Source organism: Uranotaenia lowii, chromosome 2 (genome assembly GCF_029784155.1).
Source record: "Uranotaenia lowii strain MFRU-FL chromosome 2, ASM2978415v1, whole genome shotgun sequence".
Taxonomy (NCBI): domain Eukaryota; kingdom Metazoa; phylum Arthropoda; class Insecta; order Diptera; family Culicidae; genus Uranotaenia; species Uranotaenia lowii.
The window spans coordinates 294,294,892-294,313,698 of record NC_073692.1 but is presented as its reverse complement, the minus strand read 5'-3'; the positions used below and the strand labels follow the sequence as shown (position 1 = coordinate 294,313,698).

Here is an 18,807-nt window from a genome sequence, read left to right as displayed (position 1 = left end):
TGCTAAACAGGACCATTTTTCCTACTGGGCATTTTTGTCAAATCTTTCAGGTTCGCCACCTGCCGTCGGTATTGCGAACCTTCAAAATCTGACAACAAAAAATTAGACAGAAAATGGTTGAATTTTTGTTCTAAGTGTCATGTCAGTGTGGTCAGTGCTTCAGCTTTCATATGCATAAGACAAATATTTTTTTGGACGTGTAATATTTGAATTACAAGCAGTTTTCCTGAGGCATGTTTTTTCGGTTTTTTTTTTCTTTCATGCTAAAAAACGATAAAACTAGAAGCTTTAGCTATATATTATGTTCTAATCATATTTTACTGACATTACAAGGTTTTTTTTTTGATATAAGGTTCGTCTAGATCGGTTTAACACGCCAAAAGTTATAACGATTTTAGCATGTAGTGTCAAATTGACACTCCTGGTGCTGATTAGGGTAATGAAATCTGATGCGTATGAGGGTTAATACAATAAGACTGTCTAAAGTTGTTTGCATTTTTTAAAGATATTCTTTTTTGGTACTCTTTTCAAAGCCAGCTTCGGCTAATTTACTAAAACATATTGAACCAGTTTTTAAATGTTGAGAAACAAGAATAAATTACGTACCCAATAAATCTAACATCATAAAAATTGAACACATTCTATGGCAAGTGGAACGACTACAAACTACGAATAAAGTAAAAAACGACATCAGTTTTAACGGAAACTTTGCAAACGGCATGGGAAGATTTAAAAAGTACCAAACAAATTTCTCATAGAACAACGCCCGTGCGTATGTTTTTTTTTTGTATCTATCCAAACACGGGCGGTTGGGTAACTCGAGAGCAAAACAAATCCTAGCCATCCTTCCTAACCAACAAGTGCCGAACTTTGGGAGTGGTTGCAACAAGATGTAAGTAAATCCCAAAGTGTACAAGTCTCTAGTTTCTCCGATCACGGTGTGTTACAACTTGCAATCGGGTTCAATCGTGTGCAAGAGTGACACTCGCTCTACGCGAGCGACGCGTACGTAGGAATTTATTCAAGTCCGAGCATAAGAGTAGCGTCCTTCTCGGAGCTACATCACTCCCAAAATGTTGCATGTAGGTATTCAACCATCATCATGCCAACTCGATTCAGCTGCCGACGGGATTAAGTTCGCTCTTGGTTTGTAACATACCGAGATCTTGCGACGTTGCGACTAAACGTTGATCGAATCGAAATCATTTCGTTTCCATCGCTGTTCTTGAAGTGATTATTTCACCTATAGGGGAGAATGAGGATACTTGATCCCCTTGCTATATCTCGAAACAGGAATGTCTTAAAAATATCAAGAGTTCTAGAAAATGTGCCAAACAGAACAAAACAAAAATGATGTCATCTTAACTAATTTTAAAAATTTTAATATTCGAGTTATTGAACTTTTTTTTGAAAATTTTTACAAAATGTGTTTTGAAGATCTTTTTTTATCACTATAAAATGTTTCTCAAATGGACAAATTATTAAAAAATATGTATTCCAATATGTCAATCGTTAGAGTATAATATGAACTGCATAATGCCATATTTTCAAAGCAATAGTAAACTCTCATTTTTTTAAGAAGAAGTTTTCCAAAATGTATCTTATGTAAGATGTAAATAAGGACGAGCAGCAGTTCAAGGCAAACTGGCTTTCTGCGGCGAAGAAGGTGGACAAAGGGGCTGTACAAAATCTGATGGCAGGGGTTAAGCGTAAGGCCCGGTAAATTTGGATTTGGAAAAGCGGAAGCCTAACTGAATATATTTCCTAAATTTTATATGGGAGAGTGGGGAATCATGGGCCACTTTTTTTCGTTGTTCCATAACTTCTTTATTATAAAAGATAAAACGAAAATAAAGAATGGTATTTTTTTCTACATTTTCAAGGTATCATGAGGTACTTTTAAAATTTTTATAAGTTATTTTCCCCAAATTCTGACTGTTTGAAAAAAAGCAATATTTATTTAATTTTGAAAAATGGTGGGGAATCGTGGGCCACCAAATCCAAATTGACTAAATTACATGCAAAGTTTATGAGTTGACCCAAAACTGTGATTTCATAATTGATTTCGTTATTTTAAAGCAATTTCAGATGATGAAATAAAAAAGAGAGCTGTGTAGATTCCTAAACCTGACTCACGAACGTTTTGGCAAAATTTCTTATATAGGATGGACAAAATATTTTTCATAACTCTTCATTTGGCATAAGAAAACTTTACAGATAGGTAAAAAGTATTTTAAGTTCTGGATGTGTATAAAAACAAGAAAATATAGGTGATTCAAGATGTGTGGCCCACGATTCCCCACAAGCTATGATTTGCAAATTGGTTGCGTTTGTGTGACTTATTGATGTTTCATCAAAAATTCCTTTTCCATGTGAAAGATCATGACAAAAATAAGATCATAAGCGTATGAAAATATTTTTGTTATGCACTTTAGATTCCCCATCGATGAAATTAGCGGGTGTTTTTTTAATTATGTAAGTAAATTTTTCTAACTTTTTTTAGCTTGATAAATAAAAGAAGCATATGATGCGTATTTCAGTCAACAACATATAGGAATATATGTTCACGCAAAGCGACGTCGATGACAGTTGGTTTGAGATTTTTATCTCAACACACATCTGAGACATTAAAAGTGGCCCACATTTCCCCATGGCCCACGATACCCCACTCTCCCCTACTAATTAAACTTGAAAAATAAATTTAATTTGATTTTTTAAATAAACGATTTCACCGATTTACACGCGTTTTCCTTGACCAAATTTTGACCGTATCACCCTTTAAGATGTATCTCATCTCAATGGATCCTGATCATTGGTTATCATGAAATTACTAATATCGGATCAATAACTTATGTGTATCGAGTTAAAAAGGGCTAAAAATACTGTATTTGAACTAGAAAATTGCGCCCTAAAGTATGCAACGACTTTAGGATAGAAGACAAACTTTAATAGTTCTCTTTGTCTGATACTTACAAACTGTGAAATAAGAACGTATATGGCAAGAAATAGTCAACGGACCTTTTAACTTCGGATTCTATTAGATTTTTGCCTAGGGTCAGGGCACCCTGAATAAGGGATCAAATCTTCTTTAGTAAAGGATCAAGTCTCCTGTAACTTTAAAAATATCACAATTTTTTTAGTCTCGCAAAAATGCTTCTAGCTCATCTACGAGTTCATGTATCGTTCTAACTTTTGGAGCATATGAACTTGAAATTATACGCTGTCAGAAAAGGCAAAAGACGGCGAGTTGCTAAATTTTCACAAAAAGATATGATGAAAATAAGAAAAGGGGATCCTCCTCTACTCTCCCGAAAAGAGAGAATTTGTTATTTATTTCTGATCGAATGCGATATTGTTGTAAATGAAATTTTAAAAATGAGCAAAGAAAATAAAATGTCCCTAGGTGCTTATTCTGTCAGACTAACTCCAATGATCAATAGGGCGGCTAACACTCTGGAGAAAAAGATCGATCGGTGTAGTCAGTCACGAGCATATTTTTGTTATGCACTTGAGGTTCCCCATCGATGAAATTAGCGGGTGTTTTTTTAATTATGTAAGTAAATTTTTTTAGCTTGATAAATAAAAGAAGCATATGATGCGTATTTCAGTCAATAACATATAGGAATATATGCTCACGCAAAGCGACAACGATGACAGTTGGTTTGAGATTTTTGTCTCAACACACATCTGAGATATTAAAAGTGGCCACGTTTCCCCATGGCCCACGAAACCCCACTCTCTCCTAGTATATTCCTATTGGAAAAGGGAATTGTCAGTCATTTTTGGGTTAGCCAAAATTCAAGCAATAACGCCTTAAATGTTAAATCAACAACCAAACCGATATATTTCATAGAGTTTATTTGAACCATAGGTAATAAATACAATTGTCAAAAACTACTGACAATCAACTTCTATTTAAATTGTTTAAATATGACCAACATCTTGATTTGGATCGGGTTCAAAATTTTAACCGAAACAGTATGATGAGATTATTGGAAAATATTACTGTGTCAGCACCTTTGGGGATATTTTCCGGTCGTTTGTATGTGCAGACCTAAGTTTCTAGTTGGAAAATCATCAAATAATTTCTGTTATTTGCTGTTTTGCGGCCACTCGGATACTCAAAGACGAAATGTGATGACGAAAGTATGAAGTAAACCTGTTAAGTCGACTGTGGTGGAAGTGACTAGCTTTTTCTGTCAGCCCGCCTATTTTCTGTTGACCATTTTACATGGGCGGTCCTCCGGTGTTGATCCACGCGATTTCAACCGGATCTAGCTGTTTCCTGCGATATCTAGCAGGCAGTTGCCACTCCTCAATGGATTCCCCCGATGATACGAAGCGCTAAAATGGTAAGATTTAGACAGGGTTACTTGGAAGTATTAATCACAGAACTTAATGCTTTATTTAATTATCGCCTAGGTAATAATTAATGTTTGGTTGAAAGGTCATTAATTTTACCGATAAAGCTTGACGTTAGGCTCAGTAACATGATTAACAATGTCTGCTTGTAAATATTAACAACGTTGCTGGCTTATTATGTAATAATCTCTAGAAGGTTTAGAGCTATAGGTAATCGGTAGATTTTTTCCTATCGCGTATGAGAATTATTCGTAGAACTATGTCCAACTTACAGCTTGTGATCCAGATGCTACACCTCCAGCGGCAGCCGCTTGCCCGGCACTAGCATCTGGGCCACCTTTCCGGAACTTTATCATCGGGATGCGTTTCGCCGAATTCAGCATCGTCCGGAGGAAAACCATGTTGGTCGGATGCTTATCAGGGAATACACGAATAATTTGAAAATAAAAATATTAGTTAACGAGCTCTTCTTAAAGAATGCTTGCTTTGTAGAGAAACTGCGAAATTATATCTGTACCAACACGTGAAAAGGATGTATCTCCATATATGGCGAATCGAGAAAAACGCGTTTGAAGAAAATACAACCTATTTTAAATCGCTAATTAAAAATCACTTGAAAAGTTTGCATTTTATGAAAGTCAAACGATGTTTAGAAGCATCCCCTATATGTTAGAATAGAGGAATATCAATTTTTATGAAAAAACATTGCGCTATCGTAGATAGAACCTAGCTCACGTATTATTTTGTCTCCCGTGTTTATACACCCTTTGCTATTTTCTCATTTCTAGCTTTAGTTTTAAGCTCGCGTTCATTTGTAACTATGTTTCTAAGTTGAATAAAGTGTCAAATCTTTACCAACATATAAAAAGCATCTATCTCCATATATGGCGTATCAAGAAAAATGCGTTTAAAAAAATACAACCTATTTTAAATCCCTAATTAAAAATCACTTCAAATTTTTGGTTTTTATGATAGACAAACGATTTTTAAGAAGCATCCCATGTTAGAATAAAGGAATATCAATTTTCATGGAAAAACAACGCACTATTGTAGATAGAACCTAGCTCACGTTATATTTTGTCTAACCTGTTTATACACCCTTTGCTATTTTCTTATTTTTAGCTTTAGTTATAAGCTCGCATTCATTTGCAACTATGTTTTTATGTTGAATAAAGAGACAAATTGATTATTTTGAGTTTGTTTGCGGAGTAGTAGCGAAAAATTGTTCCGGAGTAAAGGATGTATATCCATGTAATGGCAGTTCTGGTTTTAGAATGTTTATAGATCCTTTACTCAAATTGAATTTTCAATGTAACGGAATATTATTTTCTCAAAAGGGTTTTACCGTTAAGTAGAGCAACTGTTGGCCTATCATGAGGTACTGAAAATGGTTTTTGTTTACTTTTGAAGATAGATCCTTTTCACGTGTTGGTACAGAATTTGTCTCTTTATTCAACATAAAAACATAGTTGCAAATGAATGCGAGCTTATAACTAAAGCTAAAAATAAGAAAATAGCAAAGGGTGTATAAACAGGTTAGACAAAATATAACGTGAGCTAGGTTCTATCTACAATAGTGCGTTGTTTTTCCATGAAAATTGATATTCCTTTATTCTAACATGGGATGCTTCTTAAAAATCGTTTGTCTATCATAAAAACCAAAAATTTGAAGTGATTTTTAATTAGGGATTTAAAATAGGTTGTATTTTTTTAAACGCATTTTTCTTGATACGCCATATATGGAGATAGATGCTTTTTATATGTTGGTAAAGATTTGACACTTTATTCAACTTAGAAACATAGTTACAAATGAACGCGAGCTTAAAACTAAAGCTAGAAATGAGAAAATAGCAAAGGGTGTATAAACACGGGAGACAAAATAATACGTGAGCTAGGTTCTATCTACGATAGCGCAATGTTTTTTCATAAAAATTGATATTCCTCTATTCTAACATATAGGGGATGCTTCTAAACATCGTTTGACTTTCATAAAATGCAAACTTTTCAAGTGATTTTTAATTAGCGATTTAAAATAGGTTGTATTTTCTTCAAACGCGTTTTTCTCGATTCGCCATATATGGAGATACATCCTTTTCACGTGTTGGTACAGAATTGATTATTTTGAGTTTGTTTGCGGAGTAGTAGCGAAAAATTGTTCCGGAGTAAAGGATGTATATCCATGTAATGGCAGTTCTGGTTTTAGAATGTTTATAGATCCTTTACTCAAATTGAATTTTCAATGTAACGGAATATTATTTTCTCAAAAGGGTTTTACCGTTAAGTAGAGCAACTGTTGGCCTATCATGAGGTACTGAAAATGGTTTTTGTTTACTTTTGAAGATAGATCCTTTTCACGTGTTGGTACAGATATGGAAAATATCACTTAAAAACACTAACCAAAATATAAAATTCCGTTTGTCGATCGAAGTCGTCCAGCTGACTGAAAAGAAAACAAACCAAATGTTCAGCCTGGTTTACACAACAAAATTAACACATCAACACGCAGAAAAATTTATTTAAAAAATATATAAATATTGTCGCTGAATCGCCAAACCGGAGTTTCCTGTTTTTATTTGTCTGCGTTTACAAGACTTTGCCTAGAGGACCATGCAATTGACCAAGAGGCGACATTCACTGGCGACATTAAAGCCCTACAGTAAAAGTGCGGCAGACTACAACTGCGGAGTTCCAATAAACTGTCAAAAGTCGTTCTAATCGAGCTTAACCTAAAGCTAAAGCCCAGGTTTATTACATGTTTTGGATCAAAATCATAACACTTTGGTTCAGATAAAAAAGGAGTGTGTTAGAACTTTTTGAATCAATTAATTTTTTTTTTCTGTTTCAATGTACGTGTAATTGCCCTAACGAATAAGAACCAAGAGTGTTAGCTGCCTTTTGAATAATCAGAAATTTATCGGAAATTTAAAACGTTGAGATTTTTGTGATAAAAATAACCTATCACGAGCAAAAAATTAAACACTGAAATATAGTATTTTAATTGAAGTTTGGTTTTTTTTTTTTCATTCCATTCGGAATGCCTATATAGGGATTAAATATTAGGTTTTTTTTATTGTGTACACTTCATGTGAGCTATCGTGTGAACGGGTCTTAACTTTTTTTTTCAGTGCAACCGTTTCGCCCAGCTCTGTTCACGCCACAAAAAGTAAACACAATAAATTTTAAAAGCTTCAATGAATTTCTACGATTTTTAGCTGAAATTTAAATAAAAATTATCGAAATTTGGGTAAAAGTGGACCGCACGCCATGCCGGTGGATATCAATCGGCTGACCGAAGGTTGGCTGGAGTTGGAAAGTGACCCCGGGCTGTTTACCCTGCTGTTGGAGGATTTCGGAGTGAAAGGCGTTCAGGTGGAAGAAGTTTACGATTTGCAGCGCTCGATTGAAGGTCCCGTTTATGGTTTTATCTTCCTGTTCCGCTGGATTGAAGAACGTCGCGCCCGGCGTAAGATCGTCGAAACAACCGACATCTACGTGAAGGATGAAGAAGCGGTCAACAACATTTTCTTTGCCCAGCAGGTGGTTCCCAATAGTTGTGCCACCCATGCGCTGCTCTCGGTGCTCTTGAACTGTTCCGATATCGATCTCGGTAATACGCTCAGTCGGTTGAAGGTACACACCAAAGGTATGTGTCCGGAGAATAAGGGCTGGGCTATCGGAAACACACCGGAGCTGGCTTGTGCCCACAACTCTCATGCCATGCCCCAGGCTCGACGACGGATGGACCGCAACTCGGGCGTCAGCACCGGAAGGTATGTGGTGGTTTTTATGCTTATTTTGCTGTATTTTTTATGTGTACTTTATGAGTAATCATTTTACAGATTTACCGGAGAAGCGTTCCATTTCGTCAGTTTTGTCCCCATAAATGGCCATCTATTCGAGTTGGATGGATTGAAGCCATTTCCGATGGATCACGGGCCCTGGGTTGAGAAAGAAGACTGGACCGACAAGTTTCGTCGCGTTATGTCAGATCGTTTGGGTATCACGACAGGGGAGCAGGACATTCGATTCAATTTGATGGCGGTTGTTCCGGATCGCCGTATCGCCATTACTCATAAACTGAAAATGCTCCGAACCAATCAAACGATAGTATCGGCCGCCCTCGAAAAGCTGCTAAAAAGCAAACAACCGGAAAACCGGGATATTAAAGATGCTGTCGATAAGATTAAAAAGGAGGAAGACACTCCAGTTAAGCTGAGCTCTGAATATTCGCAGCTACTTGAAATGAATGACAAAGCCGATTCCTCCGTTCCTATGTCGAAGGAGCTGGAATCGATTGTTTCATTAAACAGCTCCTCGGACTCAGTAGAACTGATTGGTGAAAGCGAAATAAAGAAGGAAGATCCACCTCCTTCTCCGCCACCGTCGTTCATGGGGGCAGGTACATTCTCCCCAAAGGACCTTCTTTCTCTGCTCAAGAATCTAGAATCCGAAATTAACATAACCGAGCAACATCTTTGCGATGAGAACGAGAAACGATCCATGTTCAAGGTGGACGACTGTCGGCGGACACACAATTACGATGAGTTCATTTGCACTTTCCTGTCGATGTTGGCCCATCAGGGCGAGCTGGGTGATCTTGTTTCGCAGCATCTTATCACCAACCGCAAGAACAGCATGGGTGGAAACCAAAATAGCAGCTCCCGGGGGGTTATTCGTAACTATAACAAAAAGACGACCACCAATGGTTCCTCGCCGAAGACACCCAGCTCCAAGCGACGGCGTGGTCGCACCAAGTATCGCAAACGAAAGTGAAGGTTCCACTTCCTGGCGGTGGTTTACCGGTGCGCGTAAATTAGACTGGAAGGCTGGGTCACCCATTCTACTTGAATGGTTAGCAGCTATATTTGCATAAATGAATCAATAATAACTATCGAATCCTGTACGTTTTATCACCTAACTTTCATAGCAATCAGTAACAATAAATTCATAAAAGTTGATATGCAGGACTTTTTTCCTTTTGAATTATAGAGATATTATGAATTATAAAATTGAGTGCAGACAGGGAGTTCAAAATGTTCGAATACAACTTTTCATCGTTGTGTAGGCGGGTTTCATGTGTATTCTTTGTGTTGGTATCGGCGACAGCTTTAACATCTTTTTCTCGATTGTATACAGCTCCCGGTAAACCATTACGAGGAATTCATTTTTGCGATATGACATTTCGCGTATGAATCTGTTTGGCGGTTTCAGCATTATTTCGCTCACTGGAGTGCTACACATTTTGGAATAAAATTGTAAATAAATTATTAAAATTGGTTTGACCGGGCTTTGTGTCTGTTGGATTAGAGGCTTGAGAGAAGCTTAACTTCAGCCAAATAAATAAATTAAATTTGGCATTTGGCCACTTTGGCGGTTTTAAACACTACGCGGTATTCAAAATTGTGAACAAGTCTATAAGGTGGTATAGATAATTGGCAACGGAGTCACTTTACGGTTTGTTTCAAATGTTCAAAAGGCCGCCCTAGAAACATGGATCAGAATTACGAGGATGTCCTTAGGGGATCGTTCTTAGCTTTGGGTAAACCTATGAACACGGGGCCTTCCTAGATCTTTGAGTAAACACAGATCATGGTCCTCACGCTCCGCGTTATCTCGGTAGCCGGATAACGCCTGATGTAGGTAACAAGAAGAACAACCGAAACACATTAGACCAATAGGTAAGTAATTTCACGCTTTTCTATTAACACGTTCGTCGCCACGTCACCCATATTCGGCAGACGGGTGTATTTCCTGGGGGGGGCCCGTCACATCAAAAAGCAGGTGACGCTCTCTTACTTAAGTTTACCGCTCAGCTTCGCCACACGTTTTAAATATGGGAATTCTCCCTCTTTGCTTTCTCTCTCTGAAAATTTCTTTGGGCCCGGCTAGCAAAACTACCAAAATGAGCGTGGCGACGAACGTGTTAATCATGTGCAGTCGCACCCAAAAAGTTTTACCAAGTCTCGAAGTTTCCAGCAAACTCATCTTGAGCTGATGCAATTTGGTTCGAAGGACCAAGCGTTTACGCAAAAGCGATCGACAGGTCTCTGATCCATAAATAAACAACTTTATAATAATATTTCTTCTACCGAGGGAAAACAACACTTTCTCGGTACCCAGAGAAATAAATTTCTTCTCGAAACACAGTGTTGTTCTAAGGAAATTCTTTATCAAATTTGGACGATACCGAATGGATTATAGAAATCTCAAAGAAACATTTTTAAAAAACCTTCTATCAGCATTCCAGGAAATTCTTTCACTGAATTAAATTGTTTCTTTCTTACCTAAATCATTCGTAATTATATTTTCGATCCTTCGAGATATGAAAGTAGTACTAAAACAAATACATTTTTGGATTCCTACTGTTTCCATGTTTGAAAAAAAGTTTCTGTTTGAAAAGCTGTTGGTTTCTACATTTTTTTTCTTTTCGTAAATCATTTGGCGGCAAACATTAACGTGAACAATTCTTTTCTTTTCTACCAAACTGAAAACTAGTTCATGAATCCTTAGAATTTCAAAGCAATCGTTCAGGTTTTAGTTGTCGATATTTATTAAACATATAAAGTCAAGGGCTAACTATTTTTAGCTGCTCAGATTCCAGGTAGGTTTCCATAATTTGTGTATCAACTGTTGTGCCGTGTTTTTAATCAAATAGATCAATCATAGGGAAAGGTGTAAAGCTCTTCTCATGATGATTGCGTCTGAAATCTCTAGGTATTGCTAGCTAGCTGCGTTTTTTTAAACGGGTTGATGAATGTTTCGACCTAATCCTGGTGACAAGATAGATTTTTTTTAGATTCTTACAATGTTTGATGTGCGTAACGCAATTATACGATACTCTTTAAATGGGGTGTTCCATGCGTACAAATTAAAACAATGGCATGATCTAGGGATTGACTAGGGGATGGGTTCACTGTTATTCTGGAATAGAAAATCTGAATATGTATTTTGTTAGTCGTTACTGTTGGAGTCATCTTGCTTCTCCAATAGATCGACTTATGTGATAAAGTTTATATTTTTTAATTTCGTTTTATTGCTCATCAGATGGAGAAATGACCTAGTACGTAGCATCTTTAAAGTTCATTGCACGGTTTTGTTCAATTTATGATGCATCTGGATCAAATCCATTATCATGAACATCGTTTTAAGCAAATTGGTTAACAATTTATGATTCTCACGGTGTATATGTGTTATGTATTCAAATCTACGTATTTTGAAAAGCAATAACTAAAACCAAGAGTAATAGTTCAAGAGAAATCGAAACTAACGAAACGTGTAGGTACTTTACAAGAAAGTCTTCAATGTTTCTGAGCTTCTAAAAACTCAGACTCTTAAAAAAATAACCGTTTCTACTAAATCTGCCGCTATCCGGAGCGTGCCTAACAAAAAATCTTTCTTAACGCTATTATTATTTGCTTCAATCGAAGGTTATGGTGATTCTGTAGAAATGTGTATGTGTTTTCTATGTGTGATAGTAATAGTGAACGGTAATAGCAATAGCAGAATAGATTGAAAACTGCTATCTGACATATTGGCTTACATCTGCTGTCAGTTCTGTCGAGCATTTGTAAAGAAAATAGCACCTGCTGGACGCTTCTTTCAACTTGATGTTGAACTAGTGACTTCGGTCTTATTTACCACCTTCGACGTACTGCTGCTGGGCACTTCAACCGAAGGAAGATCATGCTTATCATGCTCCTCAAAAGGAATTCCTGCCGCAGTTTTCGCCATAGTTTCCGTTAACATACGGTCAACTTCTTCTTGATTTGCTTGCTGCACCGTTCCGGTTTCAGATGCGCCATCCTTCTGACGCTTCTCGATTTCGTTCTTCAGGTTGGCTATTTCTTTGGAGCTGTAATAGATTTCAATCATTAGCCATCCATTTTAAAGATCCTGATCAATATAAATCTACCTTATTTGTACGAAAATAATACCGTTGATTGCATTCAACATATCTAGCACTGATCCCATCGATGGAGGCTGGATGTGAATTGGGGGAAGACCAGTCGTAAGTTTACCATTCGAATAGATATCGTTCATCTTTTTCTGCAACACCACCGCTTGTTGAGTCAGATGACGCAGGCATTCGGAAGATTCCTGGGTTTTCTCGTGCGATTCGCCCAACTGCAATAAGACAATCAAATTTCATAACTACCATTGAATCTTAGATCTGTTACAGCTTTCTTACCTGTTGCTTGTAAATGGCATAAGTTTCCTTCTCGTTGTTGAGAGCCGAGCGGAAATCGCCCATACAACTTTGTGTTCGGGCTACGAGATGATAACTCACCGCTACCTTTAACGATTTTTCACCATAATATTTAATGTTCAAAGCCAAAGCGTGTTCTAGGAAGCGTAGCGATAGTTCGTACTCCCCAACAGCATGGAGAATTAAGCTGATGTTACTCTGTGTAATAAAAAAAGATTTTTTATAACAAGAAGGATTTTACACTTGTCGCAGAATTGATCTGCCAAGTACCATTGAAAGAGAGTACTTACATCTAGTAAAGCAATATCGGGATGATTCTCGCCACAAACAATTGTTGCAAGATATCTGGCTCGATATAATAATTTGAGGGCAGTGCTGACCTGACTGTTGGCGAAACAATATAAAGCAAGAGGAGCCTGAAAGAAGACAAATTAACACCATCACAATCAGCTTCAAATGCTAAGCCATTATCTCTCAACTTACATATTCGGCAATAGTGTACGGATGATCAACCCCATTGACTCGCTCGCTCATCAAAACAGCCCGCTGCTGAATGGCAAGCGCTTCCTGGGGATCGCCCATAATGTAGCTCAACCGGGCCAACATTCGCAGGCATTGTGCGTTCTCCGGATGCATGGCACCGTATACATTGTTCAACAGATTCAAAGCTTCACTGATCAAATCGTAACCATCCTTGAAGTAGCCTTGCTGGATTTTGGTCTGACCAGTTGTGTAGAAATTGTACGCATCGGAAGCCCTCGGGTTGATGTGTTTGACCACTGGGAAAACGTTAACAATATCGGTTTCCCCAAAAGTGGGCTTATTTTTCATTTCGAAATTATACTCTCGCAACAGAATCTGCACCCCGGTCTTGAGGCAGAACGCCCGAAGCAAACTAATCTTCTGGAACCGATAGTGTGCTGCAACCGGTTCGACAGAGTCATGCGACCCGGCTGGCAACAGATCATAGTCCCAGTAGGCTTTCAATTCTTGCTGAATCTGAGCCCACAGCGATTTAGGGGTAAGTAATTGCCACTCGTTATTGTCCTGATTTGGGTGGAATGACAATTTATTGCCCTTGCCACCGGAAGCACGTTTCTGCTGACGTCTTTGCTGTTTGTTACCAGTAGAGCCAGATTTGGCATCCGTATCTGCTGAATTGCCGGCATTTGTAACGGCAACTGTGGTGGTTAGGAAACAGTTCAGGAAATGGCTGATCGCGTTAGCAAGACTCATCATTTCTGTATTTTGCATGAAGGTGGTGAAAATGTGCTTCGCGGCACGGATTATCAATTCTGACACAGCAATAGTGTGTAGATATTCGAGTTGTTTGATCTTAGCTAACATGTCAGCGACCTTACCCAGATAGCGAACATTGATACCACGACTGTGGAGTGTCTCGGTTAGAGTTGTTCCATCCATCGGAGCTGCAGTGTGGTCAAGGCAATCGTGAACAAAACTTGGGATTTGGTGTTTCACCAAAAACTCTGCAGCGTCCTTAACCAATTGTTTTTGTTTTTTGAGAGAATTTGCAGCGTCCACGTTGTCGACATGATTGATCCCTGGTGAATACACATCAGGATTGAATCTTATATCAAATTCATACTCTTTCAGTGATCCGACAGCTTCGCAGGCACGTTTGACCACTTCCTTGCTTTCATTCTTTTCGTCATTCGACAGAAGCGACTCCATAAGCTTCTTAGCTTCCTCTGTTTCTACTTTCGGCAAACCACTTGGTTTGTCTTTGGCTTTTTCGGTTGATTCCTCTTTCTTGACAGCTTTCTCTTCATTCGATTCAACATTGTTGTTTGATTCTGACTGCTTAGTGACTGTAGCGGGTTCAATCGCTTTGGCATCCTCCTTCTTTTCGCCCTCCTTGCCTTCCTGTTTCTGCTGACGCTTGACAGTATTCAGCTGTTGCAACTGGAATGCTGCATGTTTGATGAACATAAGATATCTACTTTCAACGAACGCTTCCAAAAGTTCTTGTCTCAGGCAGCTTAGTTTGTGCTTATGCTCGATGGGGAATCCGAGAGTTTTGCAATCTTTACTCAGCTCCTCATCCAGTTTCAAAAAGTTTACATCGGGTGGGAAAGTTCTCAGCAAATCCAGAATATAGTGGCGTCCATCGTTTCCAATAATTCCCTTACATTCTACTGAGGAGCACAGCTCAATCGGGTCGTTCTTATCATTCAAGACACTGTGGGGCAATATTTTAAGATGTTTGCCTGCATTGTTCAATAATTCTAAATACTTTTCGTGCGACAGTACTGTTTTGCCGAAGTCAATTGACCCATACACCACCGACTGTTCTTGTTCTCGTTCCAAAATACCAGGAATAATAGACTGAGCAGTAACGCGATACCCGCGATAATCAATCACAACCGTTCCCAAAGTATACAGCCCTTCAACGTCAACCGCTGAATAAACACGAACACCATGCAGATCGTTCCTAGGCGCAACATACGCTGCAGCATCTCCACCCAATTCTTTGTAGTGATCACGAACATCGAAACCCAGCGAGAAGAAAATGTTATTCCAGATGAACATTTGCATTTTGGCATCTTCACCCGGATTGATGGCCATTACGTTGCCATCTATCACAGCCATAGCACCACGAGTAGCTGCCGTTACGAAATCGCTATGAACCTTAAAGATGGCACGTTCTCGCAGCAAACGTTCTGGCAGGGTACTGCGCGGTAATTCTCGCGTCGTCTGCAATTCTTCGTTCCAATCACGCGTTTGGCCGGGTATGTGCTCTTCGTAGCCGAGCTTAGAAGAGAACGTATCTTCTGCCCGGATGGCATCGATTGTGTGTTCCAGAGAAGGAGCTGTCCAGGTGTAGATCTGGTACGGTGTAGCCACACGTTCAAACGGATGTCTTTGGGTGCGTTTCTTCTGCATTTGTGCAAAACATCGCCTGAAGGTTGGCGACAGCTGAGACAGAAGGTCGATCAGAGAATGACACAAATAGCTAGGATTGTCGGGTCTCGGGTCAAATACATCATCCGTAGACTTGTTGATGTAGAAACCTCGTGGACATGCAGAAATATGGAATCGTTTATCTTCCATTGTGACAACGTAAAGATACATCAAATCTCCGTGCAATTTTCTCGGCCCTGGAGGGGGATTCCAAGCCGAAGTTGTAAGAACTTTTAATGGTTGTGGGCCTTTCTTCCCTACACCCGGTTGCAGAGGGAGGAGCGGCCTGTCTTTTGCTGCAGGCATGATGTATTCTGGAGGAGTACAGTCAACACTATCGGATCGCCCTTTCTTCTTTTCCAGGATGTCTCCTTGAGTGATGGTGTGTAGGAAAGTGAGCGAACTGCAATCCACTCCGTTGTAAGCATCTGCTGGATCCATGCTTTTCAATAAATCTCTAACATGTCGAACGTGAATTCGTGCCTCACGCATTGTGTATGGTTCTTCTACAACCTTGATGACCGAACCCTCCTTCAATCCCTCGATGTTTTTAAGCTCTGCGAAATTGTCCAGAGTAGCACTATCCAATTGCAGCGAGAAACATGTGCGATGACACGTATCCTCACGATCCATCAAAAGCTGATGAATTTCTTGCACCAATTCCATACTGGAAACCTGAATCTCTAAAGGTTCTACTCCGGGTGACAGGATCTGCACGGTGAAACCGGTATCTTGCATGATTTCCATCACTTCCGCTTCGGATTTTTTCTTCCCACTTTCATCGTCTTTGTGCGATTCCGATTCGGAAGCGTGTCCATTCAGACCGTTGACTGATGGCGTCTCACCAGCGGTGTGACCATTGGCCAGAGTTTTACCATCGGCCGCCTGTGGTGGCGGGGTAAGCTCCTTGTCTTTGCCATTTTTCTGCTTCTTACCGTTACCTGTAAAACCGCAGAAAAGACAATACGCATCATTACATAAAATTTCCAATTGGTTGAGAAACGAAACGAAAATTCAAGCTCAAATAGCAACAGCGTATTTCTTTGTACCTATGGTACGTAATGAATGTTCTAAATATAAACGAGTCCACACAACAGATGCACTTATGCTGACAGCATCCGAAAGCGGACAGATATTTTAGTTGTTGTTTTTTTCACTGCTGAATAGATGGAAAGGGTTCGATTGTAATATATTTTAATAGTACATATTTCAAAACCAAATCCTATTATGCATAATCAGCTCATTAGTCATAATAGACCAAGATTTTTTTTTAATTCTATTATTTTAGCGCATCAATATTTATTTATTTAGCTTATCTTGAAAATTTTAAAAGTATCAAAAGACGAAGTGCTTGGTTTAATAAAACTCCAAAATTAAGATAAGTTATACCGTGCCAAGTGCATATGCTCATTGCTCATGTTTTCTATGTTACAACAAACATCTAAAATATATCTTCTAAGTATCACAAGCAAGAACAGAATGTGTAAAAAATGATGAGTAAAGAGTGAGGTGAAAAAAAGTAAAAAAAGTATAAAGTAAAAGTAAAGTATAAAGTACAAAGAGTGAAAAGTAGACATCAAAAGTAAAGAATAAAGAATTAAAATTTAGAGTAAGAATAAATGGTAAAGAATGAATCAAAGAATAAAAAGTGAAAAATGATGAATAAAGAAAAATAAGTAAATGATGATCCTGCGGCTAATGATCAGCAGAATTCGTGCCTACTATGGACTCCACAAGCAACTTCGGTCGAGAAGACTGAGTCCTCGCACGTACATGTCGCTAATTAGACCCGTTGTTCTCGACATGGATATTGCTCAAGGAAGACCTGCGTACACTCGGAGCATTCGAGCGACGAGTGTTAAGAACCATCTTTGGCGGCGTGCAGGAGTACGGAGTGTAGAGGCGAAGAATGAGCCACGAGCTCGTGCGACTCTACGCCGAACCCAGTATCCAGAAGGCGGTGAAGGCTGGCCGGATACGCTGGGCAGGACATGTTGCGAGAATGTCGGACGACTGTCTTGCAAAACAGGCGTTTGCTACGAATCCGGTAGGAACGAGACGAGTAGGGGCGCAACAAGCAAGGTGGTTTTGCAATTCCACATTCGCAATCTTGCTATTCGACTCAAACTTGAAAAACGTATTCAATCCGTATTTATACGTAACGTTAATGTTTCGGTTAAACTCCCTGGACATAAACGCTACTTTTCGGTAAAAAAAAATGCTGATCACACAAAAGAACTACTCGAAGTCGGCAGGAAGTCCTAACGACTCATCCGTATTGTTCGATGCTGAGAATTCTATAACTTTTTACGCCATTCATTTAATCTCACGGTCTTACCCACATCTCCTACTAGAAGAAGCACTATCGATCTCATGATCACGATTCACCTCAGCATTTAATAAAAGCTAAACTGCTAATGCGAAATCTTGTTTATTTGGTATCAGACGTGAGAGTACCTAAATCACATCCACGAAGAGTTAAAGCACGCAGTTTAGCTAGGATTGATGTGACTCAACTACACTTGGATTTTCAAAGACACACATTTTTCGATACCAACGCTATATTACATCCAAGCTTAAGTTTCTTCTACTCATGCTCCTATGAAAATGAAAACTGTCCGCTATAAACGTACTCCTTGGATCACGAATGAGAAAGAGCGTACAATTGCGCTCAGGGATCTAGCGTATTCCTTTTACGTCCGTAACCTCAACCGGTATAAAGAAGATCTGTTGAGATTTGTCTCATCGTAGCAATCGATGGGACAATTAACAACATACACATCATTAACAACAAAAAAAACTGTTGTAATTATGGTTCCCTATGAATATCTAGAGAACAGGATAGTATAAGATAAATAGAACGTAAAGTTAGAAATAAAAGTATTCCAAGTTCTACCGCCAAGTAGTACAGATCTCTCCTTTCCACTGCCCAAGTGAATCAAGAGTGGACAGTCATCCAGCCAGGAAGCCAATGGAACGACAACGAGCCGGAGCCAAAGAAGGTCAATGAGCCGGGAACCGTGGAAGGTTGTCGGATCAGAAGCCAACTGGAAGGAGACCATGGAAGGTCGACGGGCCAGAGCCATTGGAAGGTCGTCGGATCGGAAGCCACTGGAGATCGTCGTGCTAGATCCCGGTGCAGGTTGTCGAAATGGTACCATGGAAGGTCTTCGAGTTGCAACAGGGGCGAGAGCGTGTTCCGATGTGTGCGTTGAAGAGGAGTAGCCCCATCTTCACGAGGAGCCCCCGGAGGCAGTAAGGAGACTGCAAATGTGTATGTTAAGGAAGAGTGTTGAGATTTGTCTCATCGTAGCAAT

The 18,807-nt window shown here is 39.1% G+C and overlaps 3 protein-coding genes across 4 annotated transcripts; 1 reads left to right on the top strand and 2 right to left on the bottom strand.

Annotated features, from left to right (window-relative positions):
- Positions 1–3,841: 3,841 nt before the first annotated feature.
- Positions 3,842–6,860, bottom strand: LOC129745287 (uncharacterized). Of its 2 annotated transcripts, none has more exons than XM_055738264.1 (3): positions 6,760–6,860; positions 4,635–4,775; positions 3,842–4,344 (listed from the first exon to the last, which is right to left on the bottom strand). In XM_055738264.1, the coding sequence occupies exons 2-3, from the start codon at positions 4,761–4,763 to the stop codon at positions 4,228–4,230; spliced, it is 246 nt and encodes an 81-aa protein (XP_055594239.1). In that variant the 5' UTR covers positions 4,764–4,775; positions 6,760–6,860; the 3' UTR covers positions 3,842–4,227. The 2 variants fall into 2 exon arrangements, with proteins under 2 accessions (XP_055594239.1, XP_055594238.1); XM_055738263.1 differs by lacking the exon at positions 6,760–6,860 and adding an exon at positions 5,708–5,807.
- Positions 6,861–7,519: 659 nt separating this feature from the next.
- Positions 7,520–9,390, top strand: LOC129745281 (ubiquitin carboxyl-terminal hydrolase calypso). Its single transcript, XM_055738256.1, has 2 exons — positions 7,520–8,132; positions 8,202–9,390. The coding sequence occupies exons 1-2, from the start codon at positions 7,627–7,629 to the stop codon at positions 9,133–9,135; spliced, it is 1,440 nt and encodes a 479-aa protein (XP_055594231.1). The 5' UTR covers positions 7,520–7,626; the 3' UTR covers positions 9,136–9,390.
- Positions 9,391–10,647: 1,257 nt separating this feature from the next.
- Positions 10,648–16,433, bottom strand: LOC129745280 (clustered mitochondria protein homolog). Its single transcript, XM_055738255.1, has 5 exons — positions 13,052–16,433; positions 12,859–12,984; positions 12,551–12,766; positions 12,275–12,486; positions 10,648–12,214 (listed from the first exon to the last, which is right to left on the bottom strand). The coding sequence occupies exons 1-5, from the start codon at positions 16,235–16,237 to the stop codon at positions 11,962–11,964; spliced, it is 3,993 nt and encodes a 1,330-aa protein (XP_055594230.1). The 5' UTR covers positions 16,238–16,433; the 3' UTR covers positions 10,648–11,961.
- Positions 16,434–18,807: the final 2,374 nt, after the last annotated feature.